Below are 21258 nucleotides of genomic sequence, written 5' to 3' on the forward strand. Positions count from 1 at the left end.
GGACCTTGGTCCCTGGGAATCCCTGTTTCTTTTGTCTTCACTCCAGGGATTCTCCAACTGGACCAGGTCATCCAGGTGCTGCTGACCACGGGCATGTTTGTTGGTGGATTTCTGGGCTTTTTCCTGGACAACACCATCCCCGGTAGGGCTCGCCTTTGCTCTGTAGGCTGGTGGTGTGGATAGACCAGCATCATCTGGCCGGCCCTCATGGCTTCTTGGACCCTTAGTACCATGTCAGGCTGAACATAGCATATCCTGAGCAGGCCCTGGGTCTGGGTGGGAGGTATAGGTCCGTATTAGCTTTCTAGGGCTGCTGTAACAAAGCAGCCCAGACTGGTGTAAACAGCCAAAGTGGATTTCCTCATAGTCTGGAAGCTAAAAGACGGAGATCAAGGTGCTGGCAGAGTTGGTTTCTCCCAAAGCCTCTCTCCTTGGCTCACAGATGGCCACCTTCTTGCTGTGACCTCACATGGCCTTTCCTCTGGCGGGTGCCTCCCTGGTGTCTCTCTGTGTGTCCTGAGCTCTTTCTATAAGGACAACAGTCATATTAGATTAGGGTCCCCCCCGAAGGCCTCATCTTTAACGGAATTACCTCTTTAAAGGTCCTATCTCCAAATATATTCATGTTCTGAGACAGTGGGGTTAAGGCTTCAACTTATGATTTCGGGGCGGGGAACCACAATCAAAGCCCTAAGGTGAGAAACACACCAGAAGCAGAAAGAAAAACAGCTAAGAGCCCAAAGTCTAGTTGGTGAGGGAGAGAACACGTGCATTCTTCTCTTCCCTTCCTCTCTTTCTTCCTTTCCTTCTAAAAAACCCCCTGAACACTACTGTGTTCCAGGCTGTGTCCTGAGAATACAAACAGCAGAAAGACATGCCTCCCACCTTCCAGAAACCCATGGGCTGACAGGGGAGGAAGACAAGAGAACAGACAATGAGAATAGAGGGTAATATGTGAGGCGAGGAGCAGTCCGAGGGTCGGGTGCTGAGGACGTTGCAGTGAGGAGTGCAGGCCGCCCTCGTGGATGGCTTTCAGTGCTCTCTTCTAGAACCTCCCCACCCTCTTCGTGGTGCTCTCTTTTCCACATTTGTTCTCTCCACGTGTAAAGTGCACCTGCATTCTAGAAACAAAGCGTGGAAAGACCCGCCCTTTGACGGTGGGGCAAGGATGGTGCTCGTAGAAGATTGTTCCCTCCCGCAGCGGGAGCTCAGGGAACGCCCCTGCGATGGGACTCTGGATGGACCAGGAAGAGAAGGTGCTGTTGGCTCGGGGAGGGCGCAGAGCAGAGACCCCACGAGTGCCTGCAGGGGGCGCCAGAGGCCTCCCCAGCCCGGTGGTGCTGGGTCAGTGCCCAGGGCTGACTGCTCTGCTGTCTCCCATTAGGAAGCCTGGAGGAGAGAGGCCTCCTGGTGTGGAATCAGATGCAGGAGGACTCCGAGGAGACTGCAAAGGCCTTGGAGGTGTACCGCCTGCCCTGCGGGATCGGCACCAAGGTCTGCACGTCCTCCTGCACCCAGTACCTCCCCTTCTGGCCCAGGCTGGGAGCCGGGAGCCGGGAGCGGGGCCGGAACCTGCTGGCCCGCCTCTTCCAGGACCCCTCTGGAGCGCGCGGGAAGGGCGCCTCTGAAACCAAGCTGTGACAAGAATGTCCTCACGCCTGTCCCAACGTGCTCTTCACCCCCCTCCCCAACCTCAGGAGCTCATCTGCATGGCGAGGAGGGGTGGGCACCCTGCCACGCAGGGCAGCCAGATGAGTACTGATTACGGCCATGAGGAGGGTGCTGCTTTGATACACTTGGACGCCACAGCCTTCCACGTGCTCCAGCGAAAACCAGGCCCTCACCTCCAGCGTCAGCATGTGTGACCCAGGGTTCGCCCAGATGCGCTGGGCCCACACGTTCTCGGTCATACTTTGATGCCTTGGGACCAAGAGGCCTAGGGTGGCAGAGGGGACGGAGGTGGGGCTGTCTGCTGGAAGGCACCAGGAACAGTTGTCTTCGAGCCCCTCTTGTCCTCCCCTCCCTGGCACCTGCCCCTGGAGTCTGGCGCCTCAGGAGAGATGAGGAGGACCCCCTGTTCCCCCAGCGCCTGCTCTGATCTCCTGGTGCTCCAGGCCGCCCCTGGCTCAAGCTGTTTGTGATGGAAGGTTCTTAACGTGCACGTTCTTGGAATCGAGTGCCCGGACTCTGGCTTAGGCTTTGCCCGCTCGTGCAGGCTGCCAAGGAATCAGAACCCACTCCACCAAATGGCCTCCCTCAAGAGTGCAGCATGAACTCCTGCCTGAGTTTCCAGCTGTCTGGTCTGCCCTGCAAATTTCAGATTTGCTGTCTCCACCATTAATACTTAAACTGGTACCTACCCCCGTACCCTTACCTGTCCTCTGGGGTCTGTTTCTCTGACAGATAGGTGCTGACTCATACGGGACGATATCATCAGTCAAGACACAGGAAGATACCTTTGTAGGAAGAGGCCTCGGTGGGGAGGACGGCAGGGCAAGGCCTATCGGAGGGGATGTTAAAGCGACACAGACGTCCTGGCTGCACCACAGCCAGTGATCCCTGCGGGTGGGGAGCAGAGGGCTGTTGGATCTGAAGAGTGGAGGCAGGGACACTCCTAGCACATGGCCACGGGGAGAAAGGACACAGCATTCCCCTGAGGTCTGCCCTGGCCAGGGTCCGCTGCCACACAATGCTCCAGGACTGAGGGCTGCACCGGAGTGGGTGGGGGCCACTTGGAACTGGCACGTGTTCCTTGAGGACCTACTCTGTGCAGGCACCTCTGTAAAGGCTGATTTCTCCTTTCCCACATACTGGATTGTCCTTGACCTTGTCCTTGGGGGCCTGGATGGGGGTAGGTGTGAGTGCTCCTCTCCCCTTCCTTCCCAGCACCCGTGTGGGCGACCCCGGGGGTAAAGGCCTGCCCGCGCCTCCTTTGGGTTGTTCATCAACAGTGGTGTGCTGCCTACAGTCCTTGCAGAGTGCCATGCGAGTCCTTGGGAGTGCGCTGCTGACAGGACGGAGGGGAGGCGTGAGCCCCGGGGCTTAGGGCAGGCAGACGGTGCTCAGGCCCTAACGCATAACCCACACGCCGGTTCTTCCAGAGGAGATGGAACAGCCGAAGTATTCAAGAGGCCTTCAGGGCACGGGAGCCTCTGTCACAACGACGGGAAACTTGAAAAAGCCAGGGAAGCCGTTCTCTGCACGGCCAGCGGGTTAGTCTGGGTTCTCCAGAGAAAGAGAGCCCTGGGGATGTGGGACGTGGGTGTGTGTGCACGCACACACATCCACACACGACATGCACGCGCGTACACACATACACAGGGAGAGAGAGGTGTTCAGGAACGGGCTGTCCTGACAATGCAAGCTGGAATGTCCATCATCAGCAGGAGAGTTGCTGCTCGGGTCTGAAGGCGCTTCCCTCCCCCTCATGGGAGGCCAGTCTCCCGTTCGATTGGATCCTCCAGCTGACTGGATGAGGTCAACCCATTTCAGGGAGGCTAATGGCTCCACATTTATTCAAAGTCTGCCGGTTCAGATGTTTATCTCACCTCACTACACCATCCTAGAAACATCGAGAATCATGTGTGACCAAGTATGTGGGTGGCCTGGTCAAGCTGACACATAGACTCTACTGTCCCATGCAGTGTGCGCGCCCGGGAACCTTGCCAGAAAGCACTCAGAACCCGGCAGGAGCGGGCTTGAGCTTCATTTAGGTACCAGAAGAGGCAGATGAAGCTCGTTCTACCCTGATGTCCTATAGCTCCTATAGCACAGGCACGGTCAGCACACTTCCTGGGCTGCCACAGCATGCATGATGAGCCAGGGGCCTCCAGAACTCTCTAGAACCCACCAGAACTATGCTCCAAACCCAACCTTTGCCAAAAGTACCTGGTGTCATGGTACCTCTGGGGACAAACCCTGCCTGTCCTTTCTTGAAAGGCCCATGGACTTCAGCCAGGCTGCACCAGGTCCCCCTCAGTGGGAGCAAAGGAAAAGCAGGTGTTTACCTCGCAGCGGGCCAGGTGACCTGACGCCAAACAACTCTGAAAGACTGACACAGAGCCACACTACTTTTAAAGCCTTTATAATACAGAACCTCAAACCAACAAAATGCTCTGGGACATTCTGCAATATTCCGGAAGGGGGAGGTGGGTACAGCCTTGGCTGCCGGCATTAATACTTGGAAACTGCCCACCGCCTTCACCCCGTCCTGTCCCAGCCATTCCGTGTCACAGATCTTCATCGTCAAATGTCTCCAGGCACCTCAGCATTACCAGCTCATCGTCAATGGGCTGGTCTGGTTCCTGCAAAACATAGGGTGGCAGAGGATCAGCGTGTAGTTAAGGAACCCAGGCCCCAGGCATGTGGGACAGCCCCGGCATCTTCCGCAGAGTCTACCCCGTCTCTGGCTGCACCTTCTTCTCCAGCTTCCGGCCAGGAAGTAAGGGCTCTGGGCAGTGGGGCGGGGGGGGGGTGTGTGTGTGTGTGTCCCATTTCCGTTTCATGCAACTGCCACATTCTATGATCTTCAGAAAGGGTTTTCCTGGACACAACGGAACTGGATTCTTTTCCATACCGAACACTTCCAGAATCCCATAAGACAGAAGGGAGACCTCTCCAAGCTTTACCCAAATGCTCCTCGGTGGAGGACAGCGAATTACACCAGGGTGCCCGCCAAGGGGATACCACACAGCTGTTTGAAATAATAGGAATGAGATTGTTCTCTGGGGGATATACTATTTAAAAAGAAAAGAGGGGGCATCTGGGTGGCTCAGTCACTTGTGTCTGACTCTTGGGTTCAACTCAGGTCACGATCTCAGGATCGTGGGATCGAGGTCCCCCCACCCCCCTTTTCAGGACCTGTGCTCAGCGGGAGATCTGCCTGAGATTCTCTTTCCCTCCTGCTTGTGTCCTTTCTCTCAAACCTTTAAAAAAAAAAGCTAGTACAACATAACGAGTAGTGTAGGTTCTCATTTGTATTTGAAGGATTATATAAACCTCTGCAGGTTATCTCTGGGTGGTTGTCCCGAAACTAGTAATGGTGATCGCTTTGGGGAAGTGAATGGGCAGTCAGGAGGGGATGCTGGTCGGAGAGAAACTGAGTTTTCTTTGTATTTCTTTTGGTAACTTTAAAGTTTTAAAGTAGGTATGTGGGTTAACTACTAATTGTTTAAGAAGTAGCTCTACGTTATTTAATTCCCTTTATAATGATCTTCCACTGACTTCTCTGACCCCCCCATCACCTCTTCCCCTAAAAGGGTGTTCCTGGGTTTAGCTCTTCCTGTATTTCCCCATCTTGGCAGAAAATGATCCCTATAGTTTGTCATAGGTTGGTCCCCTGGGGCCCTGGGAAGCGTCCCGAAACCCAGTCAACCATCCCATGAATGTGGGACCCGGTACCGGGGGTGACCAATGGCCAGGTTGGCAGCAGGGGGTCTCTGGGAAAATCACATGGGCCCCCTCATTCAGGGTGAAGACCAGAGCAAAGCTTGAGAAAAAGCAGAGTGGAGCGCAGGGGGCACCAGGAGGCCAAGAGTCCCAGGAGGGACGGCCCGTGAGTCTCTGTCACACTGACTGCTTGAATGTTGTTCAGAATGGTCCAGTTCTCTAAGTCCCCGAAAATGGTGTCTGAGGCATTTTTAAGCTACAGGGTTGGGAAAGCAAGAGGCTGAGAGAGGTGCCTGCTGGTACTGGGTGCTGAGATGTGTTGAATCGTATCCTTCCTACCCTGATTCATGCCCACCTGGAACCTTCTTCGGAAACAGGGGCTTTACAGGTATAATTAGCTAAGGACTGCAAAATGAGCTCCTCCTGGGTTTAGGGTGGGCCCCTCATCCAAAAGACCGGTGTCTTAGAAGAAGATGAGAGGGCTAGAGAGACTCCCAGAAGGCCTTGTGAAGACAGGAGGCCCTGGTGGGAGGGATTCAGCTGTGAGCTGAGGCCTGCAGAGGACGGCCGGGAGCCCCCGGGGCTAGGAAGAGGCAAGGAGAGACCTTTCCTCGAGCCTTCAGAGGTGCCAGCACCTTCATTTGGCCTCTAGCCTCCAGGACTGTGAGAGAAGCGTTTTTTGTTGTTTTAAGCTACTGTGTTTGGTCATTTGTTACAGCGGTCCTAGGTACTGTCCAGGAGCTGGTTAAGGTTTCATCCAATGACCTCGTGATGCTGATGGGGGAGAGGGTGGGGAAGAGAATGAGATTTTCTTCACAGCACCGCATAGCTGAGGCCAGGGGCCTCCCGCACCAGAGCCACCCGGACAGCTTGTTCAAAATACAGATTCCTGGGGCCCCGCCTTGCAACAGTGAACGAGAGTCTGGGGTGCTGGGGCTTCAGGAATCTGCGTTTCCAGTTAGCTCTCAGGACGACTGAAGTTCGAGCATTTTACTTTATTCGGATACTCCAATCCTGTTTGAGCTTGCTTTTCTACTATATTCAGGGAAAGGAAGCAGGGAAAGCAAAGACTGTCCTGTTACTCTGTTCCACAGGCCTCGGGAAGGTGGACTGACATCCCTGTGTCCGGATGGCCAGGGAAGGACCAGACGGCCAGCCAAGGGCTGATGGGAGGTGGGGAGCAGCCAGAGGGCGGCCCTGGGCTCCAAGTGGAGTCGAAGTGGACCTGGCAGAGGGAAGCGAAGGATTCGTGGGAAAGGCCCAAATTATACTTTGGTCTGTTGGAAAGCTGCCCCAATTACTTTTAGACAAACCTTGCCATTATTACTGCTTTACCTTTTTAAAGAAACCGCTGTATCTTTGCTGAATTAGTAGAGAAAAATCCTTGGCTATGAATCTGAAAGGGTCTGTCCCCTTCAGGCATAACTCTCCTTCCCCCATGGAAGTTTCTGGGATGTCCCTTGTAATCAAGACACAACCAGCTTTGGGGAAGTGGAAATTAATACCCTTCAAACGCGGAGGGCAAATATTAACTCAGGGTCTCAGAAGACGACAGGACAGCGTAGCCTCTTGGAAACGAGTCACACAATGTTGACAAATGCCTGCGAAGAGTCAGGTCCCTGGGATCTGATCGACACTTCCGGGGACCCCCTGTCTCAGTCCTGCCCTGGAGACCATCTGTGTGCCTCTTCCCTCAGTTTCCCTGGATGTCGCCCATCCCCCAGGATGTGTCAGGCGGATGCCCACCATCCACGGGACAGGCCGAGAGAACAAAGGGACGTCTGCCCCCAGGGTGAGGTGAGGGGAGGTGTGAGGTGAGGTCCCGCTGGTGGGGAGGCCTCAAGGGTCCTTCCCGCCATCCTAAGGGAGGTGAGACGAGGTCTCCTCGCGCTCTGCTCCGTCCTACCTGTTTTAACTGAGGGTTAATACAGCAAAGGCCTTTAAAAAAATCGATGATCTGCATGTAGAGCTGAAACTTCTCCTCCGGATATTCTGGGATGTGGCTGGCAAACACCGAACTGACGACAGAAAGGGGAAGAGACAGCAATCCTCAGAACCCTCCTCTTTGGCCTCTGCTGGCCCCCCCTAAAATTCCTGGATTACAGCGTGAACCAGGCACTCGTAAACACCCCGTAAACAGCTTCCGTGTCACGTTTGGAACCCACGGGAAAAGGGAGACCCTGGGGAGACTGGCTCCTATGCCCTAATTTAGTGTTCTGGGCTGTGGCCTGTGGAAGAAGGAGCAAAATGGCCTCTCTCCCTCAGAGTCCCCCTCAGAGATCCACGCCCCGCGGTCCTGGTCCCTGTGGCTTCCCGGAGAGCTCAGGTGACACAGGCCACACTGGAGCTCAGTCCCCTGAGATGTCCCCCTTCCATGGGGGGGCAAGCCCCGATGATGCAGGGAGGTGGCCTGTGTGTCAGGCTCCTTCCCCCGGCCTTCCTGGGACCGGGGAGCAGCCCCACGACGTCAGGAGCCTGAAGTGCTGGGACAGCCTACATGTTGACCTCACATTCTCTCAGAAGCGGGTCCCACTAGCCACACAGAAACCCTCTGGCACCAATCCCTGCCTTCTCCAGGGATAGCAGAAAACATTTTCCAGTAGGCCGTTTCCATGTTCCATCAGCAGGGCAAGGAATTCCAGATCCTGCTTGGCAAGTACACTCTGGCCACTTCTTACCAAAGTTCTCACGGCTGGAGCCTGGCTCCGAAATAGGAAAGTCCACCTCCAGCCCATTTCAGCAAAACCAGACCCCACACACAGCTGACGGGAGCGGGAGTCACTCCCTAAAATCACTTTGGAGGGTTTGGGGGAGTCTGTTGAGGCCGGATGGAGCTGGCTACTTGTGGGGAGACAGGCTGAGGTCCGGTGCCCCCCCACCGCCCCCCGGGCAGCCAGGTGACCAGGGGCTGCGTGGCTTCGGAGGAGAGTGGGGTTAGTCATTGGAATATGAGGACAGGAATGTCTCCTCACTCCCAAAGCAGGAAAACAAAATGTTCAGGCCTTTTTCAGCCTTCTTAAGGGTCTGTGCCTGCAGGCTCTAAGCCCGCAGCTTTTCAAATGGCCGGGGAATTTCAGTGCTAAACCAGCCCGGTCTTGCCTCTCCCCATATCCCTCTTTGTGTCTCTCACTCCACGGGATCAGCTCTCCCTTGCTCCCTTCTTTCCACCTCCGTCCCCAGCAGCCCCTGCAAAGCAGCTTCCCCCTGCACGGCTCAGAGAAGCCCTCCGCTCAGGGCGCAGGCCCTGTTCTGTGTTGGCCCAGGCTCTCCATGTCCCAGAGCCCCTGCCCAGCTCTCAGAGCAGATGCTGTGGCAACGCCCACGGCCCCCTCCCTCTGGGCAGATGGAGCATGGAGACAACCCACAGCCCATAACCCGCTGCGTCTCCATGCTGGGCCAGGAGGGGAGAGTCTCCTATTCGCAAAAGCCCCACACTGAGTCCCCCCCACAGACAGCCGCACAGTCCTAGGCCCAGCCCGCTTTGAACCACAGACAAAGTGGATCTCTGAGAACTTCATGGAATTCTGCACCCCTCTGCGGGCAGCAGGGGAGCAGCTCCTAAACACCCCAGCTGCCCCCTCCCCAGATTGTGTCCTACCCCCTTCCTCACCTAGAGCTGGAGGTACTCGGAGCCTCGTTTTTGTCCAGGAAACTGGCCACATCGAAAGCATCTTCAAAGAGTATCTGGAGGAAGGCACAGAACATGGTCAGAACTGCAGACCAGCGTTTGCTCTGGGCTGCTGGCAGCGATGAGGAGAAAGGCTCTGTCCTTCACCCTCGTTCCCAAAGGGTGGGTGGAAGCTGGGGCCCAAATGCAGGGTCGCTGTCTGGTGACCTTCCCAGGCAGTACCTAGTGAGCTCTTGTCTGCCCAGAACAAACCAAGACCCCAGAGGTGGTTACAAGGGATGGGGAAGCCCCCGGGGACTGTGGTCTCTCTTCCTTCTTCCTTCCTTTTCTCTTTTCTTTTCCTTTCTTTTTTCTTCTCTTTTCCTTCCTTCCTTCCTTCCTTCCTTCCTTCCTTCCTTTCTTTTCTTCTTTCTTATTTTTTTAGCGAGAAAGTGTGCAAGCAGTGTAGGAGGGGCAGAGGGAGAGGGAGAGAATCCCAAGCAGGCTCCATGAAGTGAGGAGCCCAAAGCAGGGCTTGATCTCATGGCCCTGAGATCATGATCTGAGCCAAAATCAAGAGTCAGTCACTTAATGGACTGAGCCCCCCAGGCACCCTTAAATCTCTTTTTTTTCTAGAAGGTGGGAGCTCAGGCATTCAATGCAACAGCCAGAGCTTCCGTGTACACCAGAAGAGGGCTCATCTACACCTCCCAAGATGCAGAGGCTCTTGGCGCCCAGGATCCGCAAGCTAGCAGTCTCGTGCCAGGACAGCGGGATAAGAGGTTGGTGGTTTGGGGTTGGGCTGCAAGAGAGCCAGCTCCCAGTCCTGCCGCTCACTAAGCTGTGTGACCTCGGGCAAGTGACCTCGTTTCTCAAATCCTTCTCCTATACAAAGGGAATCATAACAGAACCTACCCATAGGGATGTTGCAGGAATTAAATAGATGAGTTACGTGAAACACCGGGCACATAATAATGCCCAATTTGTTGGCTATTATTGAATATTACCAGCTTTATAAAAGAGACGCATGTTTATTGGGCAATTTTGGAAAATAGAAACAGATAATATCACTGAGAAACCATCCCAGCCAGACAGGTCCATTGCTGACACACTGACCTATTTTCCTCTGGTCATTTCCTGAGGCATATTATAGCCTGTATTTCCAATTTTGCAATCTTGTTATTTAGATGGTTTTTCAGTCCTGCTTGGCTTTAATTCTTGAAGACTATTAAATATTCCACAGGAATGTGATATACATTTAGGGAATATGCAAGATTTAGCAAATAAATATGCAGGGTGCTGAGTTAAATTTGAATTTTTAGTTAAAGAATGAATCATTTTTTAGCATGAGAATGGGCCCAGTATTGCATGGGAGGTTCTTACATCCAGACTCTCACTGGGCACACCTCACTGTGTCACCCTGTTTCTGAGCACAACCATCCGGAGAAGAGGAGAGGGAGCTCTCTGGCCCCAAGTTGGCAGGTTCGGCAGGTTCTGGCAGGTTCCACAAGGTCTCTCCTGTCCCCTTATCTGGGACACACTGCTCTTTCTCTGGAAGTCTTGTGTCTGTCCTTCTTGTCTTCTCACAATTTGCTTCCCCTGAACTGAATCCCCTGGGACTCGGGCCATGTAGGTGGCCCTTCTTCTGATCTTCTGGACATTTCATGGTGTCCTTCTTTTTAATATCACTTTGTTCATCTTGAAGAGGATCTGGAAAGAGGCCACTGAAAGGACCAGTCCAGAAGCTCATCCATCCAATGTGTGTGCTTCCCCAGCAGGTCTGAGGCTGGGTCCTGGGCCCTAAATTCTTGCCTTAGCCAATCAACCACTGAAGTTCTGGGCCACCATCCTCACCTGTGCACTGCCCTCTTGCCACTAGCCTGGGAGGGGCACTGCCAGGCTCCGTGGTCGTCCCGGAGCGCCCAGCACACTTATGGGGCCATGCTTCTCAGAGCCTCCCGGCACAGCTGTCCCTGCACACAGGGGCCCGCCCCAGACACCACCGTCCTGCTGTACGACCTCTCTAGATGGACCAGGAGCTACAGAGGTTTCACTGCAACTGATCTGGAAGCCAACGTGGGAGTAGCTGTGTCTCTGTCCCTGCCCTGCGCAGAACCACACTCTGTCCTGCTTACCTTGTCACTCAACCCTGGCTTGGCCCAAGCTTGGGGATGGTGGTGTGGCAGAACTCTGATCCGGGCGCAGCCGAGGGACTGCTGCCAGCTTTCCCCAACAGCAGGAGAATGGGAGCCCTCAGCCATTCCCGAAAAAGGTAAGAGAAGCTGCTTCCATGATTTGGGGACATGAGACGGTGGCTTGGGTCAGCTCTTTCTTGAGGAAAAGTTCGTGCTGCAAAGGCGCAAACACAGTCAGGTTCCAGTGGGACAGACTTGTCCGCACATTTGGCAGATGCTTTCCTTTTGCTTTGTGTGAGCCTCTGGGAAAAGGCACGTCAGGGTACAAAGACATCCAGGCTGGCTGACATGGGCGGGGGGTATGCGGTCCTTAGCTGTTGCTTTCCTGGCCCTGCTTGGACTGGAGGAGAGCTTAGGTTCTCTCCTGGTAGACCCCACAATAGTGGACAAACAGATGAGAAACCACAGTCCCCGGAGGGACGGCTGGGGAAGGGGAGCAGAAGTGGATGACTGCTTCTTGTCTGAACAGGGATTTCCTTCCAGCGATGCCCTTGTCCACTGGTCACCGGGGCTGCCTGTTTAAAATGCAGGCTCTGAGCTGCCCCCTCAGGAACTCTGATTCAGTGGGTGTGAGGTATTAGCCAGATACCTGCCTCTTTACTAAACTCCATTTAAGAAGCATCAGGGGAGACGGTGAAGGTTGACCATACACAGGTGACCAAAGGGTACAAAGATTTGAGAAATTCTGTGGTGAAGGAGATCTAGGAGCTGGGCCTCCTGGATAAGTCACCCCACTCGTTAGGCTTCATCTGTCAACCAGCAGCAGTGGACTGGGTGACTGGCATTCTGTTGTTCTCCAGGCCCAGGGCCCTGAGGGCTGGGAAAGTTCCAGAAGGACGGGCCTTTCAGGGCTGTTCCCCAGGGTCATGGGCACTAGGACTGTGTCTGGCTCTAAGGGTCCCCAGAGAGCCACAGGACATCTCCTGAAAGGGACCACCCACAGAGGGGCGTTTGGGAGGTCAGGGCAAAGCGGAGTAGAGGCGTTTTCCTGGTGGAGGCCTGGGTACTGAATGTCCTACAAGGCACAGGACAGGCCCGGAGAGCGAGGACCTGCCTGCCCCAGGCTGGAGAAGCAGGTCAGACAGACGTGGCCCTTGTGGTAGCCGCAGGCTACCTAATTCCTAATTCTGGAAGTGCAGCTGAGGGGCCCACACAGATCTCAGCACTGAGTGACCCCCCTCGGGCCACCAGACACACGGCACTGCCGTCCATGGCTTCTGACAACTGGAGCTCTGAGAAGTGCGTTTGTGATGAAGGTATGGCTGCCTCTCCACGTGCATTCCTCTCCCTTCACTGAACGGCAGCAATGCTCTCTGCCATGGGAACTGACCTCCTCTGAGGGTTTGGGCCTGACGGGTCCACACACAATACTGTCTCCATGATGTCAGTCATTGGCTCAGTCATCTGGCCTGTTCTTGCCAATGAGAGGACAGGAGAGGTATGGCAGAAATTTCTGGAAAAGTTCTTCCTTGAGCCTTAAAAACAAGCCACTGGAATCTTTCTCTCTCTGACTTGACGTAGAGGAGGAGGGACGAGGGCTCGGTTGTTCCCAGCTGCCATTCCCCAGTCACGTGGGATAGGGAACGTAGGGAGGGGAAACAAGGTGAGAAGCCAGGTTTACGATGAGGCAGAGCAGGGAGAGGGGAAGAACCAGGTCCGTTTTGATGTCCCTGAGACCAGCAGGAAGCCCTCCTGACCTTGGGCCCTCCCTGGCTGTGAGAAGTACGTTTCTGCGTGGTTTAAAAAAGCAAGAAACTTGTAGTCAAAATAATCCCAACTGATACAACCTTCTAAGCCTTCTCTTCTATAATCCCCATGGAAAGGTCCAGAAGAAGGAGAAAAAGAAAGGCCATTCTGTGGTTGTGGAGTTTACGTCAGGTAAATCAGAAACTCACTGTGGGAGTCAGAATCCAACCATTACCTCAAACTCGGTAAATGACCCCAAGCAGATCCCTGGTGCCTCCAGGCCAAAGGTGACCAAGTCGTTCCTGCGCCTACCTCCACCCGGCCCAGAGAGGGTCTGCTCACCTCCTCCGGGGTGGAGACGAGCGAGCAGCTGGCGCCTTGGCTGTCAAACCCACTGTCCTTCATGCTGCCGTCGGCACAGGCCGGCTCCTGACAGGCCCCGCCAAGGCCCTGGAGGTCGCTGTGCCTTTGTGCCCAGGCCTGCAGGAGACTGGCCTTCCTCTCCTCAGAGAGGTTCTGCCACAGGTGGGAGATAGCAGCAGAGACAATGGGGAGTGTCACCTCGTGTAAGGAGACAATCCCGCTCTCGATCAGAAGGTCCATCGTCTGCTTGTAAAAGTTGAGATACCTGGAACAGAAACAGTGTCATCTCCCAGACCTGAAGCCAGTGGCCGAAGGTCCCTCCCCAAGCCATCTCCTCAGGATTCCGTTAGCAGGCTGTGGCCCACCGCACATGAGCCTTGCCACAGCTCTGTGGGTTACCAGGGGCTTTGCCTTCCTAGTCTGCCTGCCGCTGACCCTTGGAGAGCAGGAGCCATCAGGGATGACATAATTCTTGTCCCTGGGTCCTTCCCCAGAGTCCCCATGGAGCTCTCTGCCTGACAGAAGAGAAAACTAGGAATGAGGCCTGCTTGGTTCTCAGTCCATGGGAAAACCGCTTCAAATTACAAGCCCTATGAATGTGCCGACACATTCTTGTTTTACTTCAGGGCCTGAAATTCAGGCTTAGCTGTGGAAGGACCCTCCTTCTATTGGGCCCCTACCTCCAGAGGCCAACATGGCCACCATGGGTCTTGAGTCTGCAGAGAAGCTGTGCATGGCCCTCTGAGTTAGTCATTCACCTTGTTTCTTACTATGAGACCAGGAATACAGGTAGGGCAAGTGTGTTTGTGTGAATGGGGGTGTCTGGTCCTCATTATCCCCATCAACAGTTCCTCCAAAGTCAACTCCAAATAGGGAAGTTTAAGGAAGCTTAGTGTATGTGTTGTACAATGTAGCTTCAAGATGATTTCTCTAGTCCCTCTGCCAACCTCATCCCCAACCCCTCCCATATGGAAATTCTGGAGCTTCCTTGATTATGGATCTTGTCCGAGAGTGAACTGAGGACACTGTGTGCCTCAGACAGAGCCTCTGTCCCCTTCCCCACAGGCTCCATGTGAAGCCACCCTCCCCAGCCGTTCACACCGTTCAAATTCCATGAGGTCCGGCAGCAAGGTGACTGGGGAGTTTAAGAGCTCCACTTTCTTCTCTTCCACCTCCTCCTCTTCTTCCTCTTCCTCCTCTTCCTCCTCTTCTTGGTCTTCCTCCTCCTCGTCCTCCTCTTCCTCCACTTCAGCATCCTTCCCGACTGCCTGGATTGGGCACCAGATGGCAGAACCTTTCTGCAGAACCTTATTTGAGACCAGGCTAGTGCGAAAACAGAAACAAGACAACTGCGAACTAATGCTCCTCATGAACACCAACACTGAGATTCCGAACACAATTTTAGTATTGGGACCAAGCGGGGCTCGTCCTAGGAGTGCAAGATGGCTGGTTCAAACATTGAATGTCAAGTAGTGGAACTCAACAGAGCAACAGGCTAGAGAAGAAAAACCATACGATCATCTCAACAGATTCAGAAAAGCACTCAGCAAAATGCAACATCCATTCATGACAAAAACTCTCAATAAACTAGAAGTAGAAGGGAACCTCCTCCACATGATAGAGGAAACCTACAAAAAACCTAGAGCTAACATCATACTTGACAGTAAGAGACTGAATATTTCTCCGCCTAGGTCAGGATCAAGACAAGGATGTCCACTCTTACCACTTCTATCCAAAATCGTACTGGAGATCCTCACCAGTCCAATAACGGGAACAGAAGAAATAAAAGATAAACAGATTGGAAAGGCAGAAGTCACACACAAATATGGGACTAGAACTAAGAAGGGTGTTTAGCAAGGCGGCAGGATACAAGGTCAATAAAGGAAAACCAATAGTGTTTCCACATATTAGTGATGGACAACTGGAAATTGAAATTTTAAGAAGTACCACTTACAACAGCACCCCAAACATGAAATGCTTAGGTTTAAACCATAAGTTCAGTCTGAAAAAGAAAGAGTGGATAAGTTAGACTTTATCAAAATTTTTAAATTCTGCTCTTCAAAAGGCAGTCTTAACGGAGCAGAATGGGGGGTGGTGCAGTTGGATAAGCGCCCAGCTCTTGGTTTTGGCTTAGGTCATGATCTCAGGGTCTCGAGATCGAGCCCCACGTCACTCCATGCCCAGAGTTTGTTTCAGATTCTCTTTCTCTCTTCCTCTGACCTTCCTGCTCATGCTCTCTCTCTCAAATAAATAAATAAATATTAAAAAAAAATAAAAAAAGAACGGAACGACATGATATAATTTGGAAAACCAGGACTTGTACCCCAAATCTCTTCATCCTGATAGGAATAATCCCCAAGGAGGTATCATGTTGAGTCAAAATACAAGTGCACCAGAAGAAAACCAAGGAGGATCCTTCTTAAAAGAGAAAAAAAATTTTTTTTCCATTTCAGAGCAGAGGAAGCCTTTCTGTATTCTCCCAAGCCTAAGTCACGGGGGCAGGACGGCAGATTAGACTTCATTTTTTGCATGGCCGAAACAACAACAACAACAAAAAACAAAACATCAAAAGCAAAATAATAAAACAAACGACCAAGGGATAATTATTTGCAAGTCATGTCCTAAAAGAGAGCTAATTTCTTGGTACACGTAGAGGGCTTCTACAACTATGTGAGAAAAAGACCACCCACCCAACAGGAAAATGGGCAAAAACAGTCACAAGAAGTTCCCGGGAAGAAACACAAATGCTCTTGAACAAAGGCACTGAATTTCCCTCACAGTGTAATTAATTAAAATTTAATAATTATGAAATGTAATCTGTTCCCGAGCTGATGCCATACTTTTCATTGTTGCGGGTTTAAAATACTGATAGTGAAAAATCCCGATTATTATGATTTTTAAAGAAATTTAGCCATTCTCATGTGGGCCCACGATGTTAAGTATTGGTAAGATTTTAGTATGGGATAAAGCATGTATCTTCAATCGGTAAGGAAAAGATGGCTTACGTGATGAGTGTGGCTGGGATCAGTGGCTAATCATTTGGGAAACCCCAATGCAACTGTCCGCCTCACTGAGACCACCTTGCCCATCACGAGGTGACGCTTGGGAGTCTTACCTGGGGTTGCCAGAGTACATGCTTGCGTATTCGGCCTTAACCTCCTCTAAGCTATTTGCATTCCCATCCTCCAGGTTGAAGGACTCTGTTGGGAAAGCGAAGGCAAGGGTCACAAAGGGGGAAGTCTGGTCTTTGTTAAGTCTCTCCCGCCCTCACTATCCAGGTGGACTGTGAGTGGTCCCTGAGCTCCCCCAGATTCAATAAAAGGGAGTCAAGGGTCCAGTTTCCCCTCTCCTTCTAGATGTGAGCTTCTTGAACTGGCCCTTTTCCATAGACACTGAAAATCCCGTTCAGAGCTCAGTTTCCACCAGTTTCTGAGACCCGCCTTCCCAGGCCACCGCCTGTCCCAGACTGAGTGCCAAGAAAGGGAGCCATGTTTTTGGCTTTGCTGTTGAGTGTGACAAGCACCGGCTGGTGTCCTCTCTGGTCTCTCAAGATGGGATCAGGTACCTGACAACATCTGTCTGTCCTGCCAGACTATAAGGTCCCCAAGAGCGGGGGAATGACTCTCCTTGTAGCCCTGGGCCCAGCCCAGCGTCCGGCACACAGTAGGCACGCAGTAAGTGTCTGTTCACTTGGCCTAAGGCACTCTCTCTGCTTTCGATGGAAAAACCAACCATACTTTCTGTGGGAGGAGATGGGGGTGACGGATGGGGGTCTATTACCTTTCAGCTTCAGCAGATTATCCAGGGTTTGTTCCAGCTCCTGGATGTGGTTCTTCGCCTTATTCAAAACCTGCCACTGAGGACAGAGACAGACGCTGCTGCAAAGCCAGCCTTCCACCACCCAGTCTATGGTTTGAGGGACACAGGAGTCCATTCCTGGTCTGAGGCCATCCTCCCTCAGAGGCGAAGCCACATTCCTTGACGTTGTCAACAAAAAGGGTGGGAAGCGTGTTCGGACGCACAGAAGTCATGAAGTTTAATTTGTATTCTGGAAATGGTTCTCCCAGAAATGGGGAATGTTTAGAAACAAGCCGTGTTCTGCAAACTACTAGGGCTTCTAAAGGGCAAGCAACCATATACACATCTCTTCGAAGGTGGAATGAACAGGGAGTGAAGAGCATCTCCGAATGTGGGGGGGTGGGGAAGCAGAGACAAACATACACAGAGGGAGGAGGAAGTGAAGACACAGGGAGAAGGTGGCCATGTGATCAGAGGGCGGCATCTCTAAGCCATGGAACGGTGAGGAATTGCCAACAAACACCCGAGCCTGGGAGGCAGGGAGGGCTTCTCTCAGAGGGAGCGTGGCCCTGTGGACACCTTGATTTTGGACTTGGAGCCTCAAGTGTCCACCACAATAACTTTCTGTTGCATCAAGCCGCCCAGTGTCTGGTATCTTGTTACGACAGCCCTAGGAAACTGACAGGACCTGCTTACACCTGACTCCTGTAGCTCAGATCCTGCCTTCTTGGATCTTACAAAGGCAAAATTCAGGGTTGTCCCTCCAGCAGGACCGAGACAGGAAGAGAACAGAGAGAACTCCTGGTCTGTGCACTGTTTCCCAGCTGTGCCGTTCTAGGCAAACGGTTTGACTTCCTGACGCCTCCGTTTCCTCATCTGTAAAATGGGGTGATCTGAATGGAACGGCAGGGACTAAATGAGCGAACATGCTGGGAAGCAATGCTAACACTTAAACCACTCTGATGGCGCCACACCTTTGCACACAGCCACCTCATGAGAGGCCACCACAGGCTCCTGAGGACCCCGTTACTATCGTGCCTGTTTAACAGACGCGGTAAGTGAAGCCTGGCCCGGAACATGTCTCCCGAGGATGGAGGCCAGTCCGCCAGGCTTTCAGCCACCACGTCGTGAGGTACAAACCGTAGCAGGTGCAGGTGAGTTTTCCTCTACATTTACTTCCATTCCTTCCTTCTGGGCCCTGAACACATGGTCTTTCTCTGGTTACACTCCCAGTCTGTGTGCATTTCTTCACGGGCCAGTGACAGCGACTTTGGGGTTTTCCACGGACCCCTGGGAATAGGCAGCCTATTCCTGTCCATCCAGGGGACACGGCGCAGACAGGCTCTTGGCCCTAAGCCCCTTCACCTGGCTCAGTAGAGGGATTAGGAAGAGCCCACCCCACACCTCTCACCTTCCACGCCCTTCTACGAGAGCAGGTGGGAGCTCTGCTCCGATTCTTTTGGTGGGAAAACGCTCACACCCCTACCTGGTACCTTGCACCCAGGGGCTCGGGGGGCCACCACTAAAATCAAGACACATTCCCAGATGCCGTGGCTCTGGGCACGAGGCCCGGAGCTGGAAACGGAGGCTCTTCTCCTCATCCTGCCCCCAGCCAGGCTGATGCATCCTTTCTGACTCCAGTCCCTCCTCTGTTACGAGAGGGCGGGGAACAGGCTCTCAGAGCCCCCTCCCCTGCTGGAAACCTCCTGTAACGCTCCTCCAATGATAGGAGCTCATGCCTTCCAGCATCACCCAAACCACCTGGACCTTCCTCCGTGCTCTGACAGAGGAGGAAGAAGTAGGCACAAGAGGGCAAGAAAGAAGCCACAGAAGGATAGAGGTGAAATCTAGAGCAGGAAAAAGTAAATGCTGACCTGGAGAGCTCCAGTGCCTGCAGAAGAGACCTGGTTGGTGGACAAAACCAAGCTGCACGTGTGTGTGTGTGTGTGTGTGTATGAAAGAGAGAGAGAGAGATGGAGATGGCAGCGTCCAGAAGCTGCTGCTGGAGACTCACCCTGTCCACTGGAGGGCGAGGCTGGCCAGTCCCTATTATTTCCCTTCCAGTGCCAGGCCTGTCTGTCCCAGGTGGGGAAGGCCCAACTCCTGCTGTACCCACATGCGGCCACAAACAGCCGATCGGAGATGCCCACAGCGGATCCCTGACCCACCCGGGCTGCCACCCTTGGGGAGGGGGCAGTGGGAGTGGGAGCGGCGGGCCAGTCCTCCCTCCCCTCGCCCCACAGTCCCTCCCTGTCTGGAGACTGTTTCTCTCACACCCAGCTCCCCATACCTTCGAGGCTGTGAGGTCGGAATGGGAGTAAACCGTTTTCCTGAGGCTGCTGAACAGCCCTGCCAGGGTGGCTCGGTGGCGGGCCTGGGACAGGCGTCGGCGGGCCACCCGTGGCTCGAGCTCCTGTAGCTGTGCCAGGGGCCAAGGGGGCGCTCTGCCACTGGGGTTTCCGCCTTCTCCGGAGGTCGCCATGGGAAGCTGCGACGTAATATTATCCCCTTTGGGGGCCCTAAATAATAAAGATGCAGTGTTAAAGAAAGAGGAAGGCAAGATCGAAGGAGAAAGAAAGGGGGTATCATTCCCAAGGAATGGGGCCCCAACCAGTGAATACAATCAATAACAGATACACAATAATAGATGACAAAAAATCCATTATTTGAACTGGACTCCTAGAAACACAAACCACTCCTATTTGACTCAACAGTCAAAGGGTGCTGCTGCTTCAGACACGAAAGTTTCCGGAACACTGCCGGTAATCACCAGACACTTGTTAGTTGACAGGCGGTGGCCAAGGAGAGCCAGCCGGGCCCTGAGACCTCGTTCCTCACAGTCTGTGCGACGCTGAGCAGGCCCGTGCCCCACCCACTCAGGGCTTGCCCGCCATGGGAATCACCCCTCTGTGATCTGAGTAGCGGTACACAGGTATTTATACAAAAGGAGATCCATCTGTGTTCCTTGGAGTCATGAACCTTTTAATATATAATATTACATATATCTGATAACTCAAATAGAAGAGATGCAGCCTTCTACCTGTGAAAGCAAAAAGTCACATAAGGACAGAGAAGTGGGAGCAGGCTTGCCTTGTCCTGCTTCTAGTGGGTTCTGAAGATGATACTTATGTGGTCTCTTGTCCCATCTGAGTTTACAAACCAGGAGCCCTTCCTGAGGAGAAGCCATTCCAGGGCTGATACAGAACAGTTTTAACAGAAGACAGGGACCCTGCCTTTGGGTGCTCACCCCACCACAGAGGACAGGCAGCTCTGTGAACAGAGGGCCTGCATCTTCATCACCCCTGTCCCCTGCAAGAGGTATTCAGGGGTTTTGAGTGAATTAGAACGGAAGCCCTCCGCTGGGTCCACACGGCCCTGAGCTTAGTCCGGCTGCGTGGGGACCATGCACGACCTCAGCCAGGGCCTGCCATTTCTGATGTGTGCCAGTCCCCTGGGGGGCACTGGAGGAAATACATAGGCCCAGGCCCCACTTCAACAACACCGGCTCTGAATCTCGTGGGGTAAGCCCAGGCATTTGGGGGGCAGCCTGCTCCCCAGCTGATGCAGCCATGTTCACAGTTGGAGCCACTGCGAGGCGCACACAGCGACGCATCTCTCCACGAACCACAGCTGGGAGCTGGGAATGGATTCTCCTCCGTAGAGGGAGGAGCCAGGGGAGGAGGCTTGAAAAAGCTTTCCCGCTAAACTCTGGGGGGAGAATTCAGCCACAGAGACAGTGAAGCTGACCAGGCAGTGTGGGATTTTAAAACACTACTTAGGATGGGGCGCCTGGGTGTCTCTGTTGGTTAAGTGTCTGTCTTCAGCTCAGGTCATGAGCCCGGGGTCCGGGGATCGAGCCCTGCATTGAGCCCCACATCGGGCTCCTTGCTCCGTGGGGAGCCTGCTTTGCCCTCTCCTCTGCCTGCCACTTCCCCTGCTTGTGCATGCTCTCTGCCAAATAATTAAACAAAATCTTTGAAAAATAAGATAAAGCAAAACACCATTTAGGGCAGAAAGCGAATCTCCTACGAACATTTTACTCTCCTCCAGCGGCGTATCTGCCCTCGCTTTGCTTCTCAGAACAATGTCGGAAGGTGGTGAGTGAGTGCCGCTGTGGGGGGTCTGCCCTGACCTTGAAGTTCCTATAACATTTATTACCAGCAAAGGCACCATCAGCACGTGGAGGGCAGCCGCGGACTCCATACAGGCCCATCCAGCTCG

At 53.4% G+C, this 21258-nt stretch overlaps 2 protein-coding genes across 4 annotated transcripts in view; one reads left to right on the forward strand and one right to left on the reverse strand.

The window, feature by feature from the left end:
- LOC132015675 (solute carrier family 23 member 2-like) overlaps positions 1-6762 on the forward strand; it is a 48757-nt gene extending 41995 nt beyond the window's left edge. The window contains exons 11-12 of one of the 3 annotated variants that reach the window (XM_059396354.1): positions 47-142; positions 6483-6762. In XM_059396354.1, the coding sequence (XP_059252337.1) occupies positions 47-142; positions 6483-6502 (116 nt within the window). In that variant the 3' untranslated portion in view covers positions 6503-6762. Of the gene's footprint in view, positions 1-46; positions 143-1384; positions 4211-6482 lie in introns of those variants that run through there. The other 2 variants (XM_059396352.1, XM_059396353.1) reach the window with 2 other exon arrangements.
- STRA8 (stimulated by retinoic acid 8) overlaps positions 4223-21258 on the reverse strand; it is a 31695-nt gene continuing 14659 nt past the window's right edge. The window contains exons 3-10 of the mRNA XM_059396355.1: positions 19328-19556; positions 17020-17095; positions 16355-16439; positions 14341-14562; positions 13219-13504; positions 8999-9072; positions 7295-7406; positions 4223-4304 (exon numbers count right to left, since the gene is read on the reverse strand). Of these exons, the coding sequence (XP_059252338.1) occupies positions 4230-4304; positions 7295-7406; positions 8999-9072; positions 13219-13504; positions 14341-14562; positions 16355-16439; positions 17020-17095; positions 19328-19556 (1159 nt within the window). The 3' untranslated portion in view covers positions 4223-4229. The remainder of the gene's footprint in view (positions 4305-7294; positions 7407-8998; positions 9073-13218; positions 13505-14340; positions 14563-16354; positions 16440-17019; positions 17096-19327; positions 19557-21258) is intronic.

Source organism: Mustela nigripes, chromosome 4 (genome assembly GCF_022355385.1).
Source record: "Mustela nigripes isolate SB6536 chromosome 4, MUSNIG.SB6536, whole genome shotgun sequence".
Lineage (NCBI taxonomy): Eukaryota > Metazoa > Chordata > Mammalia > Carnivora > Mustelidae > Mustela > Mustela nigripes.